At 31.4% G+C, this 20068-nt stretch overlaps 4 protein-coding genes across 4 annotated transcripts; 2 read left to right on the top strand and 2 right to left on the bottom strand.

Moving 5' to 3' along the window:
• Nucleotides 1-134: 134 nt before the first annotated feature.
• Nucleotides 135-1209, top strand: LOC102667457 (uncharacterized). The gene has a single exon (XM_006595385.3). It carries the CDS (start codon nucleotides 444-446, stop codon nucleotides 849-851), a length of 408 nt encoding a protein of 135 aa, XP_006595448.1. The 5' UTR covers nucleotides 135-443; the 3' UTR covers nucleotides 852-1209.
• A 1269-nt stretch (nucleotides 1210-2478) lies between these two features.
• LOC100781758 (uncharacterized) lies at nucleotides 2479-3691 on the top strand. Its single transcript, XM_003543287.5, has one exon. It carries the CDS (start codon nucleotides 2920-2922, stop codon nucleotides 3571-3573), a length of 654 nt encoding a protein of 217 aa, XP_003543335.1. The 5' UTR covers nucleotides 2479-2919; the 3' UTR covers nucleotides 3574-3691.
• Nucleotides 3692-3730: 39 nt separating this feature from the next.
• Nucleotides 3731-8292, bottom strand: LOC100805627 (mannan endo-1,4-beta-mannosidase 2). The gene is made up of 5 exons (XM_006594787.4): nucleotides 7271-8292; nucleotides 6236-6433; nucleotides 5233-5355; nucleotides 4710-4921; nucleotides 3731-4431 (listed from the first exon to the last, which is right to left on the bottom strand). Exons 1-5 carry the CDS (start codon nucleotides 7628-7630, stop codon nucleotides 4038-4040), a joined length of 1287 nt encoding a protein of 428 aa, XP_006594850.1. The 5' UTR covers nucleotides 7631-8292; the 3' UTR covers nucleotides 3731-4037.
• Nucleotides 8293-16917: 8625 nt separating this feature from the next.
• Nucleotides 16918-18370, bottom strand: LOC100805088 (uncharacterized). Its single transcript, XM_006594786.4, has one exon. It carries the CDS (start codon nucleotides 17704-17706, stop codon nucleotides 17179-17181), a length of 528 nt encoding a protein of 175 aa, XP_006594849.1. The 5' UTR covers nucleotides 17707-18370; the 3' UTR covers nucleotides 16918-17178.
• Between the last annotated feature and the right edge of the window lie 1698 nt (nucleotides 18371-20068).

The raw sequence follows: 20068 nt of genomic DNA, 5'->3' as shown, positions 1-20068 counted from the left end.
ATTTGACTTTTCTTAAGTAAATAGTAATAATTTAGTAATATATATAGTGAGAAAGTAAACGTGGTTGTTGATTTAAAGTTAATTAAAATTATAAAATAAAAAATACTTTAATAAAATTAACTATTGATATATCTTTACTTTTTCAATTTATGCATTTGTTCGTTTTGGAGTAGTTGAACGCATTGTCCTCAAAAAAATAGTTAAGCAGTATAGGATTTGAACCTTGTCATGGTCGTGGACATCAAATCTAAGCCTTGGGAATCATGAAATTTGGGCACTGGCACCGGATTTGCCCAAATTTCAGCCACCTATTGTAGCGCCAACTTGTCCCGCCATGGAGCTACCTCTTTTTCGATCCTATTTACTTCAATGTCTTCTTCTCTTTCTATTCCGATTCCAATTAAACAAACACATCCCCAACCAACCAATCCATTTCTCAGACAATGGTGTCTGTGGGCCTCGGCAAGTTCTACGGCACCAGCCTCCCCCGCCCTCGCATCTACACCGATGTCAAGTTCAACGACCGCCGTGTCGACCCACCAACTCCCGTCAACGGCCCACTCATGTCATGGGCCGCAGAGGCCCACTGGTCCATGGGCGACCTCAGCTTCAAACGCCTCCGCCTCCAGGGCAAAATCGAAGGCAACGTCGAAAGGCTCTGCTCCCAGCGCGAGAAGGGCCAGGCCCAAAGCCCACCACCCCCGCCGCGCTCCCTTCTCCGTGGGTCCAAAGGAGCTTCCTCCCCTTCGCTACCACCGGCTCCGTTCGTGACGAAACGCCGAAGGAACATGGATCTGATCCAAGAGGAAGAGGAACAAGTTAAAACTCCGAGAAGTGGCGTTAGGAAGTGAAGAAGCTTGGCGGTTGGCGGTGATTTTGATAGGGTGGCTTCTTTGGAGAACGAGGGAGCTGAAATGACGTGGTTGAAGACTCGGAGTAGCAGATTGGTTAAAGGTGTCGAAGCTGTGAAGAAGACGGTGGTTGAAGCGGCAGAGAATTCAAATCGCAAAACGAAGAAGATTACAAGTGAAGCTGCTGAGGAGACGGTGTTAGAACTTCACCCAGATTGGCCAAGCGTGTGTCCAATTAGATGAGAATGAAGATGCTTCAACAATCCATCATATATGAATTATGATGTTTTAAGGAAATTGTGAATATCATCTTATTAGAAAATTGTGTTTTTCTTTCATATCAATCTTATGTATTATTATTTATTGAAATGTCTTTTTTATTTTACCTTTTTTTATCTTTACTTGATTAAAGCAGATGAATAGTTATCATATTATTTCTTGTATTTATTAGTATTTTCCCCGTCTCTGTTTATTTATCCCAAATTTATGACATTTAATAACTATTCAAGAAGAGTTCATTTTCAAAATATAACGTGGATTTCATATTTTTTATTATAATTTAAATATATCTCTTTAATTTTTTTCATTCTTTTTTCTTTTACACAATTAAAATTATCATTGAACATCATAGCTTGCAAACAAATTTTATTTGACCTAGTTTACTCTTAACTAGTTCGTTTATAATCACTCTGGAGGGGAAAAGGCAGAAGAGAAATAAGTGACAGCAAAAAAAAGACGAGAAAAACAATTTTTAGCCACAATTTTAAAATACATTTTAAAAACTTCATGCAAGTAAATTTTGTCATTTTCAACCATAACAAAACTAACAGCCACAAAATATAATAAAATTAACATCACATCATCATTTAACAACACAAATAGATAACATAAACTAAATCTTAATAGAAAATAATTAAGGGATGATAAGTTCTTAAAAATAAAATTTTAAAAAAATTTAGAAATTAAAAACCGTCAACCCTTGGAGACTTAGTGTGTTTGATTCATAACACATGACAAACACTTAATTAAAAGATAAGTTTTTTATCATATGAATTATTTGATAGCCAATAGACCAGTAAAATAATATTTAAATATCATAATTTATTCATGATTTTTTTATTTTCTATAATATTATCCCTCCAAAAACAAATAAATGTTCCTATTTCAAAAATAAATTTGAAATAGTAAAAATTATACGAAATACCAAAAATAATTTTCGTTTCCTGTGATTTATTTTTCAAAAATAGGAAAAATATTATTTTTTTGGAAGTAGAATATTATAGGAAATAAAAAGTCCATGAATATAATTACGTTATTTAAATATATATTTTTCAGAAAAAAGAGATTAATTTTTTTAGAGAAAAATATTATAGGAAGGGAATCTATTTAATAAATGAGAGATATTTTTTTTATTAAAAGTCAATCTATTAATCTAAATAAGAAAAAGATAATAAATAAGTTGAAAGAATCATTAGAAAGTATTTATTTAAATTAGGTAAAATTGAGTAATTAATTACACACACGTTAGAAAAATCGGAAAAATATATTATTAATGCAAATTTAAAAAAAAAATCTAGAATAATATAAAATATGGGATCATGTTAGGATGATCTAAAATATAATACCATGAAATTATACCTGATTTAAATTCTAAAACTTGAACCCGTAAAAATAATCTTCCAGTTAAGTGAGATGAATAGAGCGATAGACAATTACAATTTACAAGAACAAATCTAGCTCAGTAGGAGGAACATTACAAAAAAATTATATAAAAAAAAATGTTTTAACGGCTCCAAAAAAACCCTCTCTCTTTGGATGAAGAAGCCCAAGCCCATAGCAAAAGGCACCAAATTTTTAGCCGTTGGAGCGCCAACCTATCCCGCCAAGGGTCGTGTTCCCGCCTTCACGACCTCCTCTTTCTCACTCCCCTATTTAATAAACACACCCTTCAGACACTCTTATCTCAACACTTTTTCGCCTTCTCCAATCCCCATTTCGCAAATTCACAATCGCCACCATTCCCAACCCTAACCCTAACCCTAACCCTAACCCTAACCCTTCTCAAACAATGGTAGTCGCCCTGGGCCCCGGGAAATTCTACGGCACCAGCCTTCCCCGCCCTCGCATCTACACCGACGTCAAGTTCAACGACCACCGCGTCGACCCACCCGTTCCCGTCAACGACCCACTCATGTCATGGGCCGAAGAGGCCCACTGGTCCATGGGCGGCCTCAGTTTCAAGCGCCTCCGCCTCCAGGGCAAAATCGAAGGCAACGTCGAAAGGCTCCGCTCCCAGCGCGAGAAGATCCAGGCCCGAAGCCCAAGCCCACCGGCCCGCTCCGATCTTCGCAGATCCAAAAGAGCTGCCTCCCCTCTGACTCCACCGGCTCCGGTCATGACAAAGCGTCGAAGGTACATGGATCTGATCCAAGAGGAAGAAAAGGAAGAGGAACAAGAGGTTGTGGTTCGGAGGAGCCGTTTAGTGAAGAAGCTTGGCGATGATTTCGACAGGGTTGCTCTGGAGAACGATGGGTATGATACGGTGGCGTCGTTGAAGATGACTCGTGGTCGGAAATTGGTTAAGAACGGTGAACCGGTGAAGAAGACGGTGGTTGAAGTGACAGAGAAATCAAACACCAAAGCAAAGAAGAGTGTTGCAAGTGAAGCTGAGAAGAGCTCTGGGGCTAGAACTTCTTCCAGATTGGCTAAGCGCTTCTTGTAATTAGATGTTGCATAAATTGTGGTTTTCCTTTTACTTTGCGTAAGTTTCAAGATTTAGGGTTTGTTCAACAATTGGTACTATGCAGTAAAGAGAAATACATGAATGAAAGGGCAGATGACATTATATTTGCAATTGTTTCATAGTTCTCTGCCTAAAATTCACGGAACAAATTGGATTTTTTTTTATAATAATTTGACTTAATTACATTCATAACTACATGGGTCTTCCTTGTAGATTTTGTTTATCAGTATGACACAATTTGAATTGAACTTTGTTTATAAGAATCTGTAAAATGTAATTCAAGCTATCACATGTACTCAACTAATCACTCCACTCCAATAATTTGGTGATGAAAAAGTTGAAACCAGAAGGATATTGTACAAAACCCTGCCATGTGACCCCCAAGAAATAACCATACAGCGATTTCTATTCCATTATGTATTCTTTGTTTTGCACTGTTTTTGTTAACAATGTTCTTTGAAACCTACATCCAGTTGAGTCCATCCCTTTGCATTGGCCAATCTGCAAGACTGTTCAATAAATATATGGGGAGTTGACGAACTTTCCCAGGGAACCATCCCATATTCATCAGAAAATTCCTTCATTCCCCCAACTAGGAATTGCCAAACCAGAGCACCAGCTCCAGATCTATTTCTCTTAGCAGATTTATAAATTATGTCCAGAACAGCTCTATGCATTTTTTCCCGGTCGGACATGGAAAAGTTCTGATTCGTTTCTGATAGTCCAAATTCAGAGAACAAGACAGGCTTCTTCAATACTTTGTCACCATCTTCAATGTGCGAAAGCATCCACTTGGAGACAAATTTCAGTTGATCTTCGAATACTTGCTCATGAAACCTATGAAAAAGTTAATAAATAAATACATGGCAAAGTACAAAAAATTAGCTACATAAATCTGGGTGTGTAGTCCTAGAATTAGATACAATTTGGAAAACAGATTCTAAAAGGCATATGCATAAATAATAGTTGATCACTTAAACATGACAATCTTATGAGATAACCTTGAAACCTTCCTTCAGAAGGTTGTGCTCTGCAGCATTTCTCTTTAGTCCATTTTTTGAGTATCACTAAGCAAAACCCAAAACTAAAGAACATAGCATTCATGGAATTCTTACCAATGGTCAGGATAGATGTGAACAGAGGCGAAATCAATATTTGATATTTTGGAGTTCCGAATAAAATCAGACCCAAGTCTGGATGCCCAAAGCTCAGGGTTGACAGTTGAACTTTTTGGATCATTTGGACCATAAAAACCTTCGAGACCCACAGTCAACAGATGGTTCTTGTCAATCATTTTGACAAAAGTTGACATTTCGTCTATCCATCCCTGCAATTTTATCACAATTATGTAAGGCGTATACATATGTAAATAAAACAGAATGAACACTGCCTCCTTCCTTTTTCTATGAATTTGAAAGGAAGCCTTGACGCAACTATTAGAATTGCTGCCATGCCACTAGGAAGTCACAGGTTCAAGTTGTGGAATCAGCCACTTGTAAAGGCAAGGTAAGAAACTAAGGATATCGAAGCCTTCGTATCAAACTCAGCCATTATTGTAGTTTTTGAAAGTTATTGATATTGCTAGCATACTTCTTCCATAAATATTTCAAGGGGTTAAAGCACAGGTAAAGGACTTACTTGTAGAGTGTCACCTGAAGGATCAGACATGCAACGAGGTTCATTAATCAATTCCCAACCAAAAATGGTAGGGTCATTTCTATATTCAATTCCAGTGATAGTATTTTTCCTTGTCAAGACAGTCTGCAGAAAAATTCAAAGTATAAATTAATCTTAAGAAAAGATTCAAGGGTCGCAATCATGCAACTATAATCGAAATGATCAGTACAAAAAAATAAATGTTGGTCATACAATTTAGAAGGTAAAGGAAGGGGTAATTTTGATCCAGGGAAGCAGGGAATACATGCTTCATATAAAGTCATGAATCATGGGTTACAGATGAAGCCTCAGAAATAATTTCATTTATTTATTTGTTGAATTAAAAATAAAAGTCTTGGATGGATCATCTGCAGTTTGAAAAAGAACTGCACCCTGTGATTGTTACTAATATCACCATTCATGCAAGTTTTCCCCTCCTTTTAATACTAAAATTAAAGGAATGATTGCGATTATGCAGTTTTTTCAAAACTGTGGAGGTCAGGAGAAACTTGGGTGGAAAAATCAGACATTTAATTAGTACAATGGCATAACAAAATTGTCAAGAACCAATTATTACTTTATGTTATATTTCTAACGTCCCCTCTTACAAGCTCCATATTTATCTTTCCCTCCCTTTCTTTGATACCATGTCATGAATCGCCTATTCCAAAAACTTAAACTATTAGGTGAAAGCACATGAATAGTTTTCTTAATTTATATATTTCTAACAATAACTACTTGTCTAGGGGAGTGTATATGTCTATTGCAATTGCAACTGCTATTCTAATAGTTTTTATTTAAAATACTGTTTTTTTTCTTTGTTAAAATCAAACTATTGATTTAGAAAAAAAAAGTTTAATTTAATAAGAGTGGCAAAGGTTGCCAGATGACAATTAAAGGCCTTTGTTTGTACCAGAAAGGCAGGATGCAGGGGAAAAAAATAAAGAAAAGAAAGATAGATAAATAGACATGTGTGTCTTCATACCTTGATGTAATTCTTGAAATAGGTACGGATAGATGGATCAAAGAAGAAAGAATCGTTGGACGAACTTAACCCTACCCCTTCTTGCCATGCCCATTTGACATACTGACTCTTCCCACCATATGCTTGCAAATTATTCACTAAGCTTAGAAGGAGCCTAATTCCATGTTGCCTTGCTTCTGCTATTACATAATCCAAGGCCTGTCACCAATCACCCATCAATCCTCAGCATGATGTTCATTCATAAATAATAATACTGAACAATAAACAACTTGCTTACCAGTTACCGCATGAGCAAAAAGAATTACCAGTTGTAATACAACATAAGGCTTTTTTCATTTAATCAAGGCATAAAGAAAGGGCTGATTAAGTAAGCCATACATCTCCAAAAGCTTCTTTCAGATACCTTTAAATTTTGTCATGTCTCATTAAATGATTTTTTGTCAAAAATCAGAAACACCACCGACACCATTTTTGGGACAATTTCACTGTTCATATAGAAATATCTAGCCAATGAACACTGGTTTTAGGAGCATAAATATAAAAAAAGAATAATATTTCATTTGATTCTGCTTATTAGATACTAACCAAAAGGGATACTGCGCACTACTTTTTACTTTTTTATTCTATCGCTTCCCAGGATCCATTAACTTGAAAGTTAAAACTATTAACATTCAGCTCTAAAGACACAACTATATCATGATTCGCGTCATATTTTACAACTATCACAACCCAAGACTATTCCTTCCACAAATGAAGCCTAATTTTGTAGCCTCCACCGCAGAATGATACAATTACAACCACACGCTGATCCCCAGTTATGCAAACACCAAGATATACACAATCACAAAAACCAAAAAGCAATTTCCTACAACATCATTCGACACACGCACGCCAAAACTAAACAAAATTGTGTCGGTATCCCACATGAAACTCAAAAAAAAAAAAAAAAGAGACACAACAAAACACAATAACCAAAATTCTCGTAGCAACATGTTACAAAACTAGAAAACCACGAGGAACATACAAAAAAATTACCTGGAAAGCTTGTTCATCAAAACGACCAGGGGAAGTTTGAAGGGCATTGTAATCTCCATCATTGAAAGCCCAAGTTCTACACACGGTGAGACCCATCTTAGCACCAGTTTTCATCATTTCCCGAACCTTGGATCTCGAATAAACATCCACGGATTGGACCATTAACCAGTAAGAGTTCCACCCATTGACATAAAACGCTTTTTCATCCAACACAAACTGTGTTCCATTTCTCTCCACAAAGCTCAATTCTGGGCCTTCCTCCAAAAAACTGAACCTTATGCCCCCAAAAGACATGTAAATGAAAACCACAAACGATGCAAAACCCAGAATGGGATAAAAGAGGCTATTTCCAAACACCATTATTTGGGGTCCGAAATTCAACCGATTGGGGAGGTTCCCGGGTAACCCTTTTGGCCCTTTGATCAAAGGGTCACTAATTCAGTGACTCTTGATGAAGATTGCTGAACCTCACACACCCCCACAAGTTAGTTTGATTGTTCTTCACACCCCAAATGGTTAAAGTGTCTAGATCTCTCTATGAGAAACTGACAACAGTGTGAATGGACTTGAAAGGCATTAACTTTAATGAGTTTTACAACAAAAAAGAAAAAACTCTCACTGAACCCAATGAGAATGCGTAAGGAAACTTTGGTGGGTTTTCAAGTTGCCGTAATTCGGGGATTTATATAGGGTGAGCTGAGCAGAGGATAATAACTACTACTACTGTGCATGAAATGATGAAATTGTTATGGTTATGGTTGTGCTCCAAGTTCAACCCCATAGAAGGCAAGGAACTGAAAGAGAATCACATGTTTATCTTCTTTGAAATATAGTCCAAGTTAACAGCGATGATTGGGGTTGGAAAAAAAAACTAGAGTGAGAATGACGGTGAGTGTGTGGTGAAATGTTTGCACTGAGTGAAGGAACCTTATACGGACACAATGTTATGTCCCCACTGTTCTTGACCCAACCTTTATTCGGTATCAGTAACATCCTAATTAAGGAGAAGCATCATTCAATGTCACGTATGGCCGAAGCGTTTTACTACTACCATGTTAATCAATGCAGTCGATAGAATGAACTCAGCAAATTAAAATAAATATTACTTCTCCTTGTTCCCATGTGTCTATATTACAGTTTTTTTTTAAAAATATATATTTTTGGGTTGAAAGATTTCTTCAATGTATTTATTGAGTCTTAATTCTGCATTAATGTGATGTCTTTAAGCTTCTTTAACGTATCCTAGTTATTAATTTGAATTTAAATTTTTCGGCGACCATACGTATTTACGTTTTTTTTTTGGGGTACAAATTTACGTTTTTAAATATTAATATTACTTTAATCCTACTCAAACTAGATTTGGATTCTTTAAATAAAATGTTACATTGGACTGAAACTAGAAAATTTCATTTAAAATGGGCAATTTAGTTCCCTCTTAAGAATTAATCATTACAAAATTGGTAAATAATTTGCACTTATAATACAATAAAAAAATATCTATGTTTACCCAAATAAAAATAACTTAGTTGATAAATAAAAAACAATATTGTTGACAAGGTAAAATGAAATCATCATATGATGATTTTAACTTGTTAAAGAGCATCTTCAATCAGAGTGCTTGGATGAATTGTTTAATTTAAGTAATATTGCTTAAATTTTTTCCCATTAGATGAAATAGATAAAAGTTTGTCTTTATAGCTTCAAATTGTCCTTGACCAAGACATATTTGTCTCGGCCTCAACCAACACATCTTTAACTTAGTCTCAATCGGGACATCTTCAACTCAACATCACCTAGAGCATCTTTGACTCAACCTTAGTTAGGACATTTTTTACTTGGTCTCGACTAGAGCATCTTTGGTTGCATATTTTTGTAGCCCTCAACCAACACATCTTTTACTCAGCATCGATAAGCTCATCTTTAGGCCATTCTTGCCCAAGGCATCTTCGACTCAACCTCGTCAAGAGCATTTTTGGCTTGGTGTCAGGAAAGGCGTCTTTAGCTTGTCCTTAGTGAAAGTATATTTAGCTCGATCTCATTCAATGCATTTTCAACTCAGCCTTGGCCAAATTAATTTCAATTTAGCCTTGGGTAAAGTAATTTCAACTTGGCCTCGGTCAAAGTTATTTCACCTTAACCCTGGACAAACACATTCTAGCTCAATCTCTACTAAAGTATCTTCAACACACCCTAGGCCAAAACATATTCATCTAAGCCTCTAGTTAAATTTTAAAATTTAAAGCTCATAGGTTGACCTTAATCCAAATGACCTTATGGTCTTTTTTTGTGTGGGCCTTTTTACCCAATGTACTTTTTGGCCTTGATTCACAAAGTCTCGAAGTAAAGTTTTAATATGGCCTCGGTTAGAGTACTTTAACCTTAACTTTGGACGAAAGTACAAAACATCTCTAACTCAAAAGTATCTTTAGCACACCCTAAGGCAAAACATCTTCATCTTGCCTTGAGTTAAATTTTCAAATTTAAAGCTCATATGTTTGCCCTAACCAAGAGAACCTTATAAGCTTTTTTTATGTTGGCCTCCTATGGACTTTTTAGCCTTAATTGACATGAACTAGGACCAAGTAGGGTAAGTTGATATATTTGAACAACTCTAACTTAAAAAATGCTATTGTCTATTAATATTTCAATATGTATATTTATACACTATTTTTTGTTAATCTGTAGAAATTGAATTCAGTACTAAAGAATTTATAATATGCACACATTTTGTTCGACTAAATAAATTAAATCAATCCTTGATGTATATTTATACACTCTACTTTTAAATTTACCATTTTTACACAAGTTTTTCAAAAGAAAAGTGGTTGAACAAGAAGATATTCTCAATACTCCCATTTTATGTGTATAGAAGCAATATACACGTACATGTTAAGATGCAGTTCTATTCACAAAATATTTCAAAATAAAATTATAAATATTACATGATAAAATTTACTTTTAAATAATTTTTTTTACTGAAAATGTGATAGTTTCTATAAAAAAAAATATTTATTTCCATCCTTGCATTTAATAATAATACTGTGATTTTTTTTTGGGACTTATATATATAAAGATGAAAAATGATTAAAAATATTTTTAAGGTTTAAAATTATTTGTAAAAAAAAAATTCTATTTTGACATCAATCCTAGTTGAGTTTTTAATATTCGGATGCTGATGAGGTCAGCATATCAAAATCATACTTTTCTTTTGATAGTTACATATGATAGATAGCACGAATTTGCTCCAATTTTTCCTTTTTGGAATGATTAACAAGGGTTCAATTTGAACAGTGTATAGCTTAATTTCTTAAAAGGAAAAGACAAGTATGAAGAAAAGTGTACACGAAAAGCTCTCAGAGATATGAATAATTGCTTGAAAGTTTTGGGGTATATGCTACGGCTGAAATGTTTTTGAACCACTTAATTATTTAAATATTTGTTTAGTTTCTGTGCTAGAAATTATAATTGTGTACCTAATCCAAAAAATGCATCTTTCATTCAAATGCATATACATCTGTTTCTACAGAAACAACGCTGGTGCCCGGCAATCTATAAATTTATGAAAATAAATCTTCATTTTAATTTCTAAAATTATAAGTACCAGATATTTTAATTTACAAATTTTGTATTTTAATGTAACTTTATATACCTTTAATTAATTTAGTGAAAATAATGAAAAATAAAAGGTTTAAATATATTTTTCATTCCTATAATTTAACATTTTTTCATTTTCATTTCTATAATTTTTTTTTTGTTTAATTCTTATAATTTTTTATTTTACTCATTGCAAAATGTAATTGTTTTATTTTTCCTTTTTAGAATACTTTTGTAAGGATTAAAACAATTTTTTTAAGAATAAAAATGAAAAAACATTATTAAATTGCATAAAAATGTATTTAAACCAAAATAAAGTGAAAACAATCAATTCTTAAAATGTCAACATAGAAATGCAGGTTTAATCAATTCGATATTATAATCTAACAAGGGAAATGATTTTTTTTCGCCCATTACGTTTTATCACAAAGCCTCGCACATTATGATTATGAACTGTAAATAAATAAGAGAATCATAAAAAAAATAAAAAATTAACATCTATGCACTCATCATATAAAATAACTTTACACCATCATTTCATCATAAATCATATTTAAATTACTTTAACATAATTATTTTAAAAGTTAACAAATTTATTATATTTAATAAGTTATGATTTAATAATTATCTAAACCTTTTTACATTCTCAAGTACATAAAAAATTTTCTCATAAAAATTTAGTTGATGTGAAAGATTATTTGTGATTTTTTTTTATGAAATTAGTTGCAATTTTTTAAGCACGACTAGTCTTTATCTAGTGAAACTAGTTGACAACTTTCTTTCAGTTTTTTTTAAAAAAAGTTGAAAACTTTCTTAACAATAGAAAAACTACCTAATTTTTTTTATAAAAAAAATGAGTTAAAAAGTCTGGAGGTATAAATTGAAAATTAGTGATTAAATTCAAAACATTGATTAAAATTATTTGATTAATTAGCTATATAGTACATAAAATACTGATGTAAAAAACATTTATATGTTTGCATGTATATTTAATGATTAAAATTTTAATAAATTCATTATTAAGTAAAGTAAATTTGATAAAAAAAAAAACAAAATGTGTACATGTAATTTATTTAAAATAGATATCATAATTATCGGAAGGTACAAAGTTATTTTTAAAAATTAATAGGATAAAATGAATAAAAAATATAAATCCTAACTTATAAGTCATATATTACTTAATTAATAATTTATTAAATCAAAACTTTTGATCAAATAGTTTTTTTTTAAAAAAAACTTTATAATCAAGCTAATGGTAGTTTTAATATTTTTGTTAAATAAGCTTCTCAAATGGCTTATAAATTACCAAACTGTCCTACTAATCGTGTATGAAACTTTTGTAAATTGCAAGGAACAAAGCTCTGCCTTCACGTATGACCAACCCAGTCGTTCTAAACATGGTCCAGCATCACTATCTTTATTGATTTGGATGAATTTCTTCGAGTTAGCATGTACCAAACTAATAAAGGTGTGATAATTACCAATATAAGTTAGCAAAGTAACATAATAAACAACTAAATCTCAGTATAATGTAATTAACATCAATCTTCGGTTTAATCCTTTTACTATCATGATTAGGTTGTAATAACTAGAAAAGCTAAAAAGTTCTTAATCTTTTTTTTCCATAGAAATAAAGAAGAAAAGAAAAACGGACAAACGAAACTAAAATGAGAAGTCACACGAAGCTTTTCAATAGACAAGGAATATTATTGTAAAGGCGCCATGTATATATGGGAAGCCAAGGATCGTTCTCAATTTATGTCACTTGTTTAGGTACAATTTATTATATATCTTGGGATGATTTTCAGTTTGAGGTTGAATGCGGGGCACCACTTATCCATCATAAACTAATCAGATTATCAGAAGCCAATATTGATGTTACATGGAATTGGTTAATGTCTTTTCAGTCAAAAAGACGGAGTTAGAAATCATTTTGCATTGACCCAAAAGAAGCATGATTCATTTTTTTTATATAAACTTGAAAATTAATCATATTCATATAGAATCAACCATGATATGGTTCATGCACTTATTATGAACGATTATAATTTCCAATTACCACTTATGCTGAGGTTTTTTTGAGTAAGCTTTTTAGCATTAGTTGAAAGTCCCTGCTATATATATATATATATATATATATATATATATATATATATATATATATATATAATGTGATACAAGAATGATTAATTTTAAAGATTTAATTTATGTCATCCTAAAATATTTAAATATATCATCATCTTGATTATTTATGTTATTATTATCATTGTCACTACACAAGTCATACGAAAATGATTATTTTATGTAATTGTCACTACATATAAATGACATATCATAAGAGAATGATCATTTTATGTGAGAATGATTAATCTCAATTATCAGATTAAAAATAAAATATTAAGATTAAAATATTTTAAATTTAAATTTTATTTAATTATAATTTTTTTAAAAAAAATTATCAAACATAAAATCAAATATATTAAAGATTTAATTTATACTATATATAGAAGATAAACTCAAGGAATATTCTAATAGAAAATCAAAGATTTTTATAAACAGAGTGATTCTCTCTCTATGTATTTTAACATTCTAAAAAAATGTCATCAACATAAATGTTTATCATATTTAGCAAGAGAAGAATAAATATATACTAATAATATAAAATAATTTTATATAATCATGTTATCATAAATTATTATATATAATAAATTTATTAATTTATAATAATTATTTTAAAAATCATACTAATAACCTTCAAAACAAAATAATCAATAATTAATAATCATGAATATAATTGAGTAAATAACACAGGTTCAATTTTGTAGAGGAGGACATAAGTTTCATTTTCATATAGTAGATCTTTAGAAAAGGGAAAAAAAAGTTAATCAAGTCTGCTACCAAAGGTGGTTAAAAAAATAGTCAATAGTCTATTACAGTATGAAACAAAAGAAAACGTCAATGGTCATCTTCAAAGGATATGGCTATCTGTCTTGACCACATTGTGTTATTTCTTATCAGTTAAGAGTGCAAAGCTAGAACGGTAACCCAAATGAAATGTCTTGCTTTCAACCTCAAGCCACATACCTACCCGCTACGTTTGCATCATCACTCTGGTGATTTGGTCTGATTTATTAGGCATTACTTTGACCATTGGGTCAATCTCTCAACTTCTCATGTCATGTTCAGAGAAATAATATGAAACGTATAACCAAAAAAATAAATTAAACAATTGTGTGCTTTTTTCATTGCCACTAATGAGTAATATCTTTTAAAATGCAAAATTTATAAATTTAAGTATACGTTTTAATTATATAATGAGTTATATCTTTTAATGATCTAAAATTAATATTATTACTTCTAAAATAAGTTTTGAACCAACAAAGAAACTTAGTTCTAAGAATAAGATATTGTTTAAAAATTTACAAAAAAACAGATGTTTTTTCACTGCTTATGAGTTATTTCTCCGCATACTATCCCTCACATCCACTTTTACAGTAAAAAGGAAAAAAAAAATAGATATTCAATTTAAGTTTCTTAATCCTTCTTCTTTTTTATAAGTAAAAAAGGAGGTATGAAAGGGTAATTTAAGGAAGAGTTATTATTGTATATATATATATATATATATATATATATATATATATATATATATATATATATATATATATATTCACGTTTTTTGTTCATCTCATTTTTATCTAACAGTAACATTTTTTCTTTTTTCTTCTTACTTACTATTACTTGTCATGTCTGTTTTTTCTTTTCTTTTTTCTTCTTATATTTTTCCTTTCTATTACTCAAATTTATCTCAAAATGAGGTGGAAGTTGATATTTTACCTTTGAAGAAAGATGCATGTGTGTGTGTGTTTTCATATTCACATAAAGCTATTCCTTAAAAAAGAAAAAAGAAAGGACTGTAGCAGATTAACGTAACAACCACAGGCAACTAATCTAGAGGTTTAAGTCTGCACCTACTGTTGCACCTACTGTTAAAGAGTAGTACATTACTGTAGTTCGTTAAAAAATTGTTAGTTCAATTATATCTAGTAGTGAAAATATGTTTTTAATCTCTTAATTATTTAAAAAATTTGTTTTCAGTTTTTTTAATTAAAATTTGATTGGTTTTGGTTTTAAACTATTTTTCCATTATATATTTTCTAAATTAATTATACAATGAGTTTTTTTATTTATGAAAGTTCTTTGAGATCTATGATCTTTGGCTCAAATCCAAAATTTTAGACCTAGAAAGAAAAATAATAAACAATGTGATAAATAATACGATAAGTAAAAAGGGATTGAGAAAAATATGAAAATAATTATTAATAAAGTATTTACACTGTTAGGATATAATAAAAATATTGCTCTCTCTTTTTTTATTCATAAAAACAATATTTCTCTTCACATTTCACAAACACCAACCAAGTTACTATCAATGGACACGGGGCAGCAGCTGCAGCATATATATGCTCCACTATGCTATGATGTCGTGCTCGTGCCACTGTCCTTGTAAGTTGTAAGGTACCTCCAGTTTAACAAAGAATACAACAACTAGAACTTGTACAAATGTGCATACTTTTATCTGGTTGACTTTTTGCTGAATAAATAATCTGCACAGATATTTATTCCTTCTAGATACGGATTTTGGTTGTGTATGATTTCATTTCAATTGTAGTTGCGGGTCTGTCTTGCTTACAGAATAATCAAATTGATCAGAAGAAAATATGCAATCTGGTCGGTTGGAAAATGCACAAGAAAATGTCAAAATTCAAATTCCATGTTATTATATAAATGCTTTTTATTTTATTTTGTAATTTTCTCACGAACTCCTAGTTTCAAGGTTCAAACAAGATTTTATGTCCCGGAGGAATAAACAAGCTCCTCCCTTTACAAAGAAAATTAGGGGATTCCATTTTTCCTAAAGGTTGGTATCTAATTGAGAGAAAATATTTATTTATTTTTATAAAGTGTGAGAAAATAATTAAGTGTTGGATGTCTTTCAAAACAAACATTGACCTAAATGTCCAGCGAGCTGAACCCTGCAAGCAACTTAGGAACTTGAGAATTAGGGGGAGAAGAAATTAAGACAGGAATAGGGATGAAATTTGGTATTATTTGGATTTGGATGGGTTGAAAAAAAAAAGTGTGAAAAGAGGAAATGATAGTTAATCGGTCTCGCCTCAATTTCCCCATATTTAGTGCCGAGAAAAGGGGAAAGGGAATGCTAGTTTTTTTTTTTTTTCTTTCAAGTTTTAATAAATAAATTATAAATAATGTTTTATAACATAAAAAGGTGAAATCATAATAATAAAAATAATTTTTTATAAAAAATTATTAGAACAAAAGATTAATTTTTCTAGATTAATTATATAATTTTATTAATTGATTGATTTTTATTTTTCTTCTTATTATTTTATCCCTGGAAACAATAGTTTTTTTTATTCATCCTTAAACTAATGATAGCCGAATAAGTTGTTAATCTAAATGATAATCAACTTGGTATTCTTAAACAAAATATGGCATTTTGTTGATGAGAAAAATATAATTAAAATAAAAGAATTTCATTAAAAATAAAAATAAAATATAATTAAAAGAACATAATCCTACTAAATGACAAATATTAGTTATCAAAAAATCAATAATAACATAGTAAAAAAAGAAATGCAACGGTAACTGTTTGACAATGACTAATTTGATCGCATTGTTGGTGAAATCATGCAACTGAGCGGTCAGAGATGCATACTTGTATGCTATGAATCTATGATTTAGTGATTTGGAAGTAGTTCGATTATTGATTTTGCTTTCCTAAAAAGGATATTACAACTATAACTCCTCTAGTTCAACTTCAATAGGAACTACTGTATTTCTGAATTCTTTATGCTTTATTGCCTACAAACTTCAGTTTATTGATTTGACTTTTGAAGATTGATATATTACCATATTGAAAAGCTCACTAATTTCTTTTTCTTTTTTTATGCTTCAAAGCTTTAAACTTGCAAGCTTCTAGCAAAAATTTGCTAAATTCACTAGAAACAAGACCAACCTCCAGAACACATACCTGGAAAAAACATTGTTTAATTTGAGATAAAGCAAAAGACAAAATAGCTTGTAAAATTAATTAACCATGAATAGATTACACTAACGTACGATTGAATATTGTTAATACGGATCAGCGGGAATTTCACCTACCTAATCTAAATCTCACTAAATGCTAAAAAATAGATCAAGACACTTGACCAAATCACAACAACCACATTCTGCAAATCCCCACATACCAAAATCCTACAAACTAATCACTGCACCAAACTCACACACCCAATTCAGTCAACACCTTTCCCATTCGTCCTCCCAAGAACAAAGTACCCCAAAACAGCACAAACAGCAGCCACAACATTCCCTTCTTTCAGCAAAACCTTCATCACAAAACCAAAAATCTCTTTTGTAATCATTCTCCCCTCCGCAACCAAAGTTCTCTTAGGCTTACCAAAGAAAGCCAACAACACCACTATGGCGATCCACGTGACCAGAACCGCAGGCACCACAACAGCGAGAGCTGCAACCATCCAAAGCACCCCAAAAACCGCACCAAGAAGCACCGAGGCATAAAGTGCTGGCCACCATGAAGTTGTTGATGACTGATCAGCTTGCAACTTGTACCACGAAATCATGGACTTGAGGAAATTCCACGAAGATGTGAAGAGCAAGCCATAAACAAGCACAAAAATGCACACCCAAGTTCTCCTTTTGCTCATGATTTGAAGCAGTAACACATAAGAGGAAGGTGATGATGTGTGAATTGGTGTAGTGGCTTGCTGCTCCTCTTCTTCTTCCACTTTTACCATGGACATGGCAACAAAACAACCTCGGAAACAAAACACCAATCTGGTTTTGTTTTGTTTTCTCTCCCAAATTGAAAACTTTTTCGTACTATTCCATTGTTCTGCGCGTTTTGGTTCTTTTCTGGAATCTGGGTATCTCTCGCTTTTTTTTTTAGCACGCTATCTCTCGCTTTGGAGAACATGAAAATGAAGAGATACTGCAAAAACATTGTCGGTAATTTATTTTCACGCGCGCGTGGAGTACACTTTCTTCTTGGTTGCGTCACGTTAGCGTGGTCCCACGCGCTTGGAGAGTGGGGGAGCATCATGGTTGTTTTTTTGTTTTGGGCTTACGGAGTAAAGCGCATGTCGTTTATAGGGCAGGAGGTCAAGAACGACAGGTGAATCGATTCTCTGATGTCTATTGCTGTGGCGCTTTGTCTCTCCAGCTTTTTCCACTTTTCCATTTTTCATTTTTCAGCATATCGATTTTGGAACACATTTCTTCAGGTAGTATTTAGTTTTTTTAGGTGAGTTTGAGATAAAAATTTTAAAAATTGATGTGAATTTTATATTTTCACCCCCTATTTTAATTTTAAATAGTTTATCTCTTTTCACTTTCGTACATTTTTCATTCATTCAAATAAAGTGATGCCTTGGGGAGGCAAAAATGAAAATCATGTCAAGCATGCCCAATTTCCCTGTATCTTCTCTCTTTGAGGATCTTTTGTTGTTTGCTAGTTGCTACACTACACTGACAGTAATGACATCAAGGACTGTGCTCGATATAGTGAAAAAGGAGGGGGGGAAATACGATTTCGCTAATCAGTATTCTTTAATTGTAAAGATACTGATTAAAAAATATAAAAAATATTATAAAAATTATGAAAAAATAAAAAAAATTATGAAAAATATAATTTTATGTATTTTAATAAATAAAAATTCCTTTAAGTTCTTTAACTATGTTTTGAGTACTGATTTGTATTTGAAAAATAATAATAATCTGCGAATGAAGTATAACACAAGTAACTTTAATTTTTATTATAATTTTTCTTTTTATGGATTCTCTTTTTCTACGGTCTGCAGCGACAGATAATTGATGCCTCAAGGCAGCACAAGCGAGACATGATCTGTCTTCTATATAATGTGATAAACCAATTAATCTACAAGGAACTTAATTAAAAAATTATGTTTATTTGATGGAATGAAACTCAGTTCCAGATTTGGGAATATCAATATCTTAGAAGTTGCATTTGACATAGTGTAAGGTATTATTTTTTTAACATGTTACTGGTATCAATTTATTTTCGCTCAAAGTAATAACAAATCTTTGTGAATTTTTATAGTGTAAGGTGTTATTTAAGTTAAAGTATTAGATTGAAAAATGTCTCCTAAAAAGGATTGAATCATGTAAAATTTCTTATGATATTCTTATTTATGTGCATAAAAAAATGGTTAAAATATATTTTTGTTTATGTAAATATCGAAAAGTTTGAAATTTATTCATGTAGAAATTTATATTTTTTGTTCTTATAAAATTGAAATGTGTTATTTTTTGGTTCGGAGTCAAGCTCGGACAAATCTAATCCTACACAACATTTTTAAAAAATTAAATTATAAACTAAAATATATTTTTCGTCCTTATAAATATTAAAATGTTCGAAATCCGTCCTTGTAAAACTTTGAGTATTTTTTTATCCTCGAAAAATTGAATTATGTTATTTTTTTGCCCGAACCTACATGTCATTATTTCATTGGTTCCATTGATGGCTATGAAATTAGATGTTAACTCGTTGCTAAGTGTACCCATTTGTCACAAGTAGTAAAATAAAATGGAAGTTCGGGTATTGAGTTCACAAGGACTTTGTTTGTATTTAGATTGGTGTAAACTCAATTTTTAAGCAATTAGAAAGAGTAAAAGAGATAAAGAATTGTAAGTGTGAGATTGTAGGACAAAGGTAAAAGATAAGAAAAATAAACAATAATTTGAATGCAAAAAATGAATTCAAAATGCAATTATGTTAGGGTCTAGTATACCAAAACTACTTGTGATGTAGTGTTAATAATTTTTCTCTATCTAATGTTATCCCATTTTCCACCCGCATCTACTAAGATACTCTATCTTTGGTTCCTCGCATGAAGAGTCTAATTTATTTATTTTTTCTCCCAAATTCCTTTGCAAAGATAAAATAGTAAATTGCAATAAGATTAAATATGCATGAAATAGGCTAAACAAATATCACTTTATTCCTAACAATGATTTTATTTAGATGTTCTTTCCCAATTCTTAGAAAATGATCATTTTTCAATGTATTATCTCTTAAACAATACATGAGCATGGGTGATCAGACCATAATTAATAACAATAAAGCAGAGAAAAAAACAATAAAAA

The sequence above is a fragment of the Glycine max genome, chromosome 13 (assembly GCF_000004515.6).
Source record: "Glycine max cultivar Williams 82 chromosome 13, Glycine_max_v4.0, whole genome shotgun sequence".
NCBI lineage: Eukaryota > Viridiplantae > Streptophyta > Magnoliopsida > Fabales > Fabaceae > Glycine > Glycine max.
The sequence above is the reverse complement of the archived record's forward strand: the minus strand, read 5'-3'. Positions and strand labels throughout refer to the sequence as shown.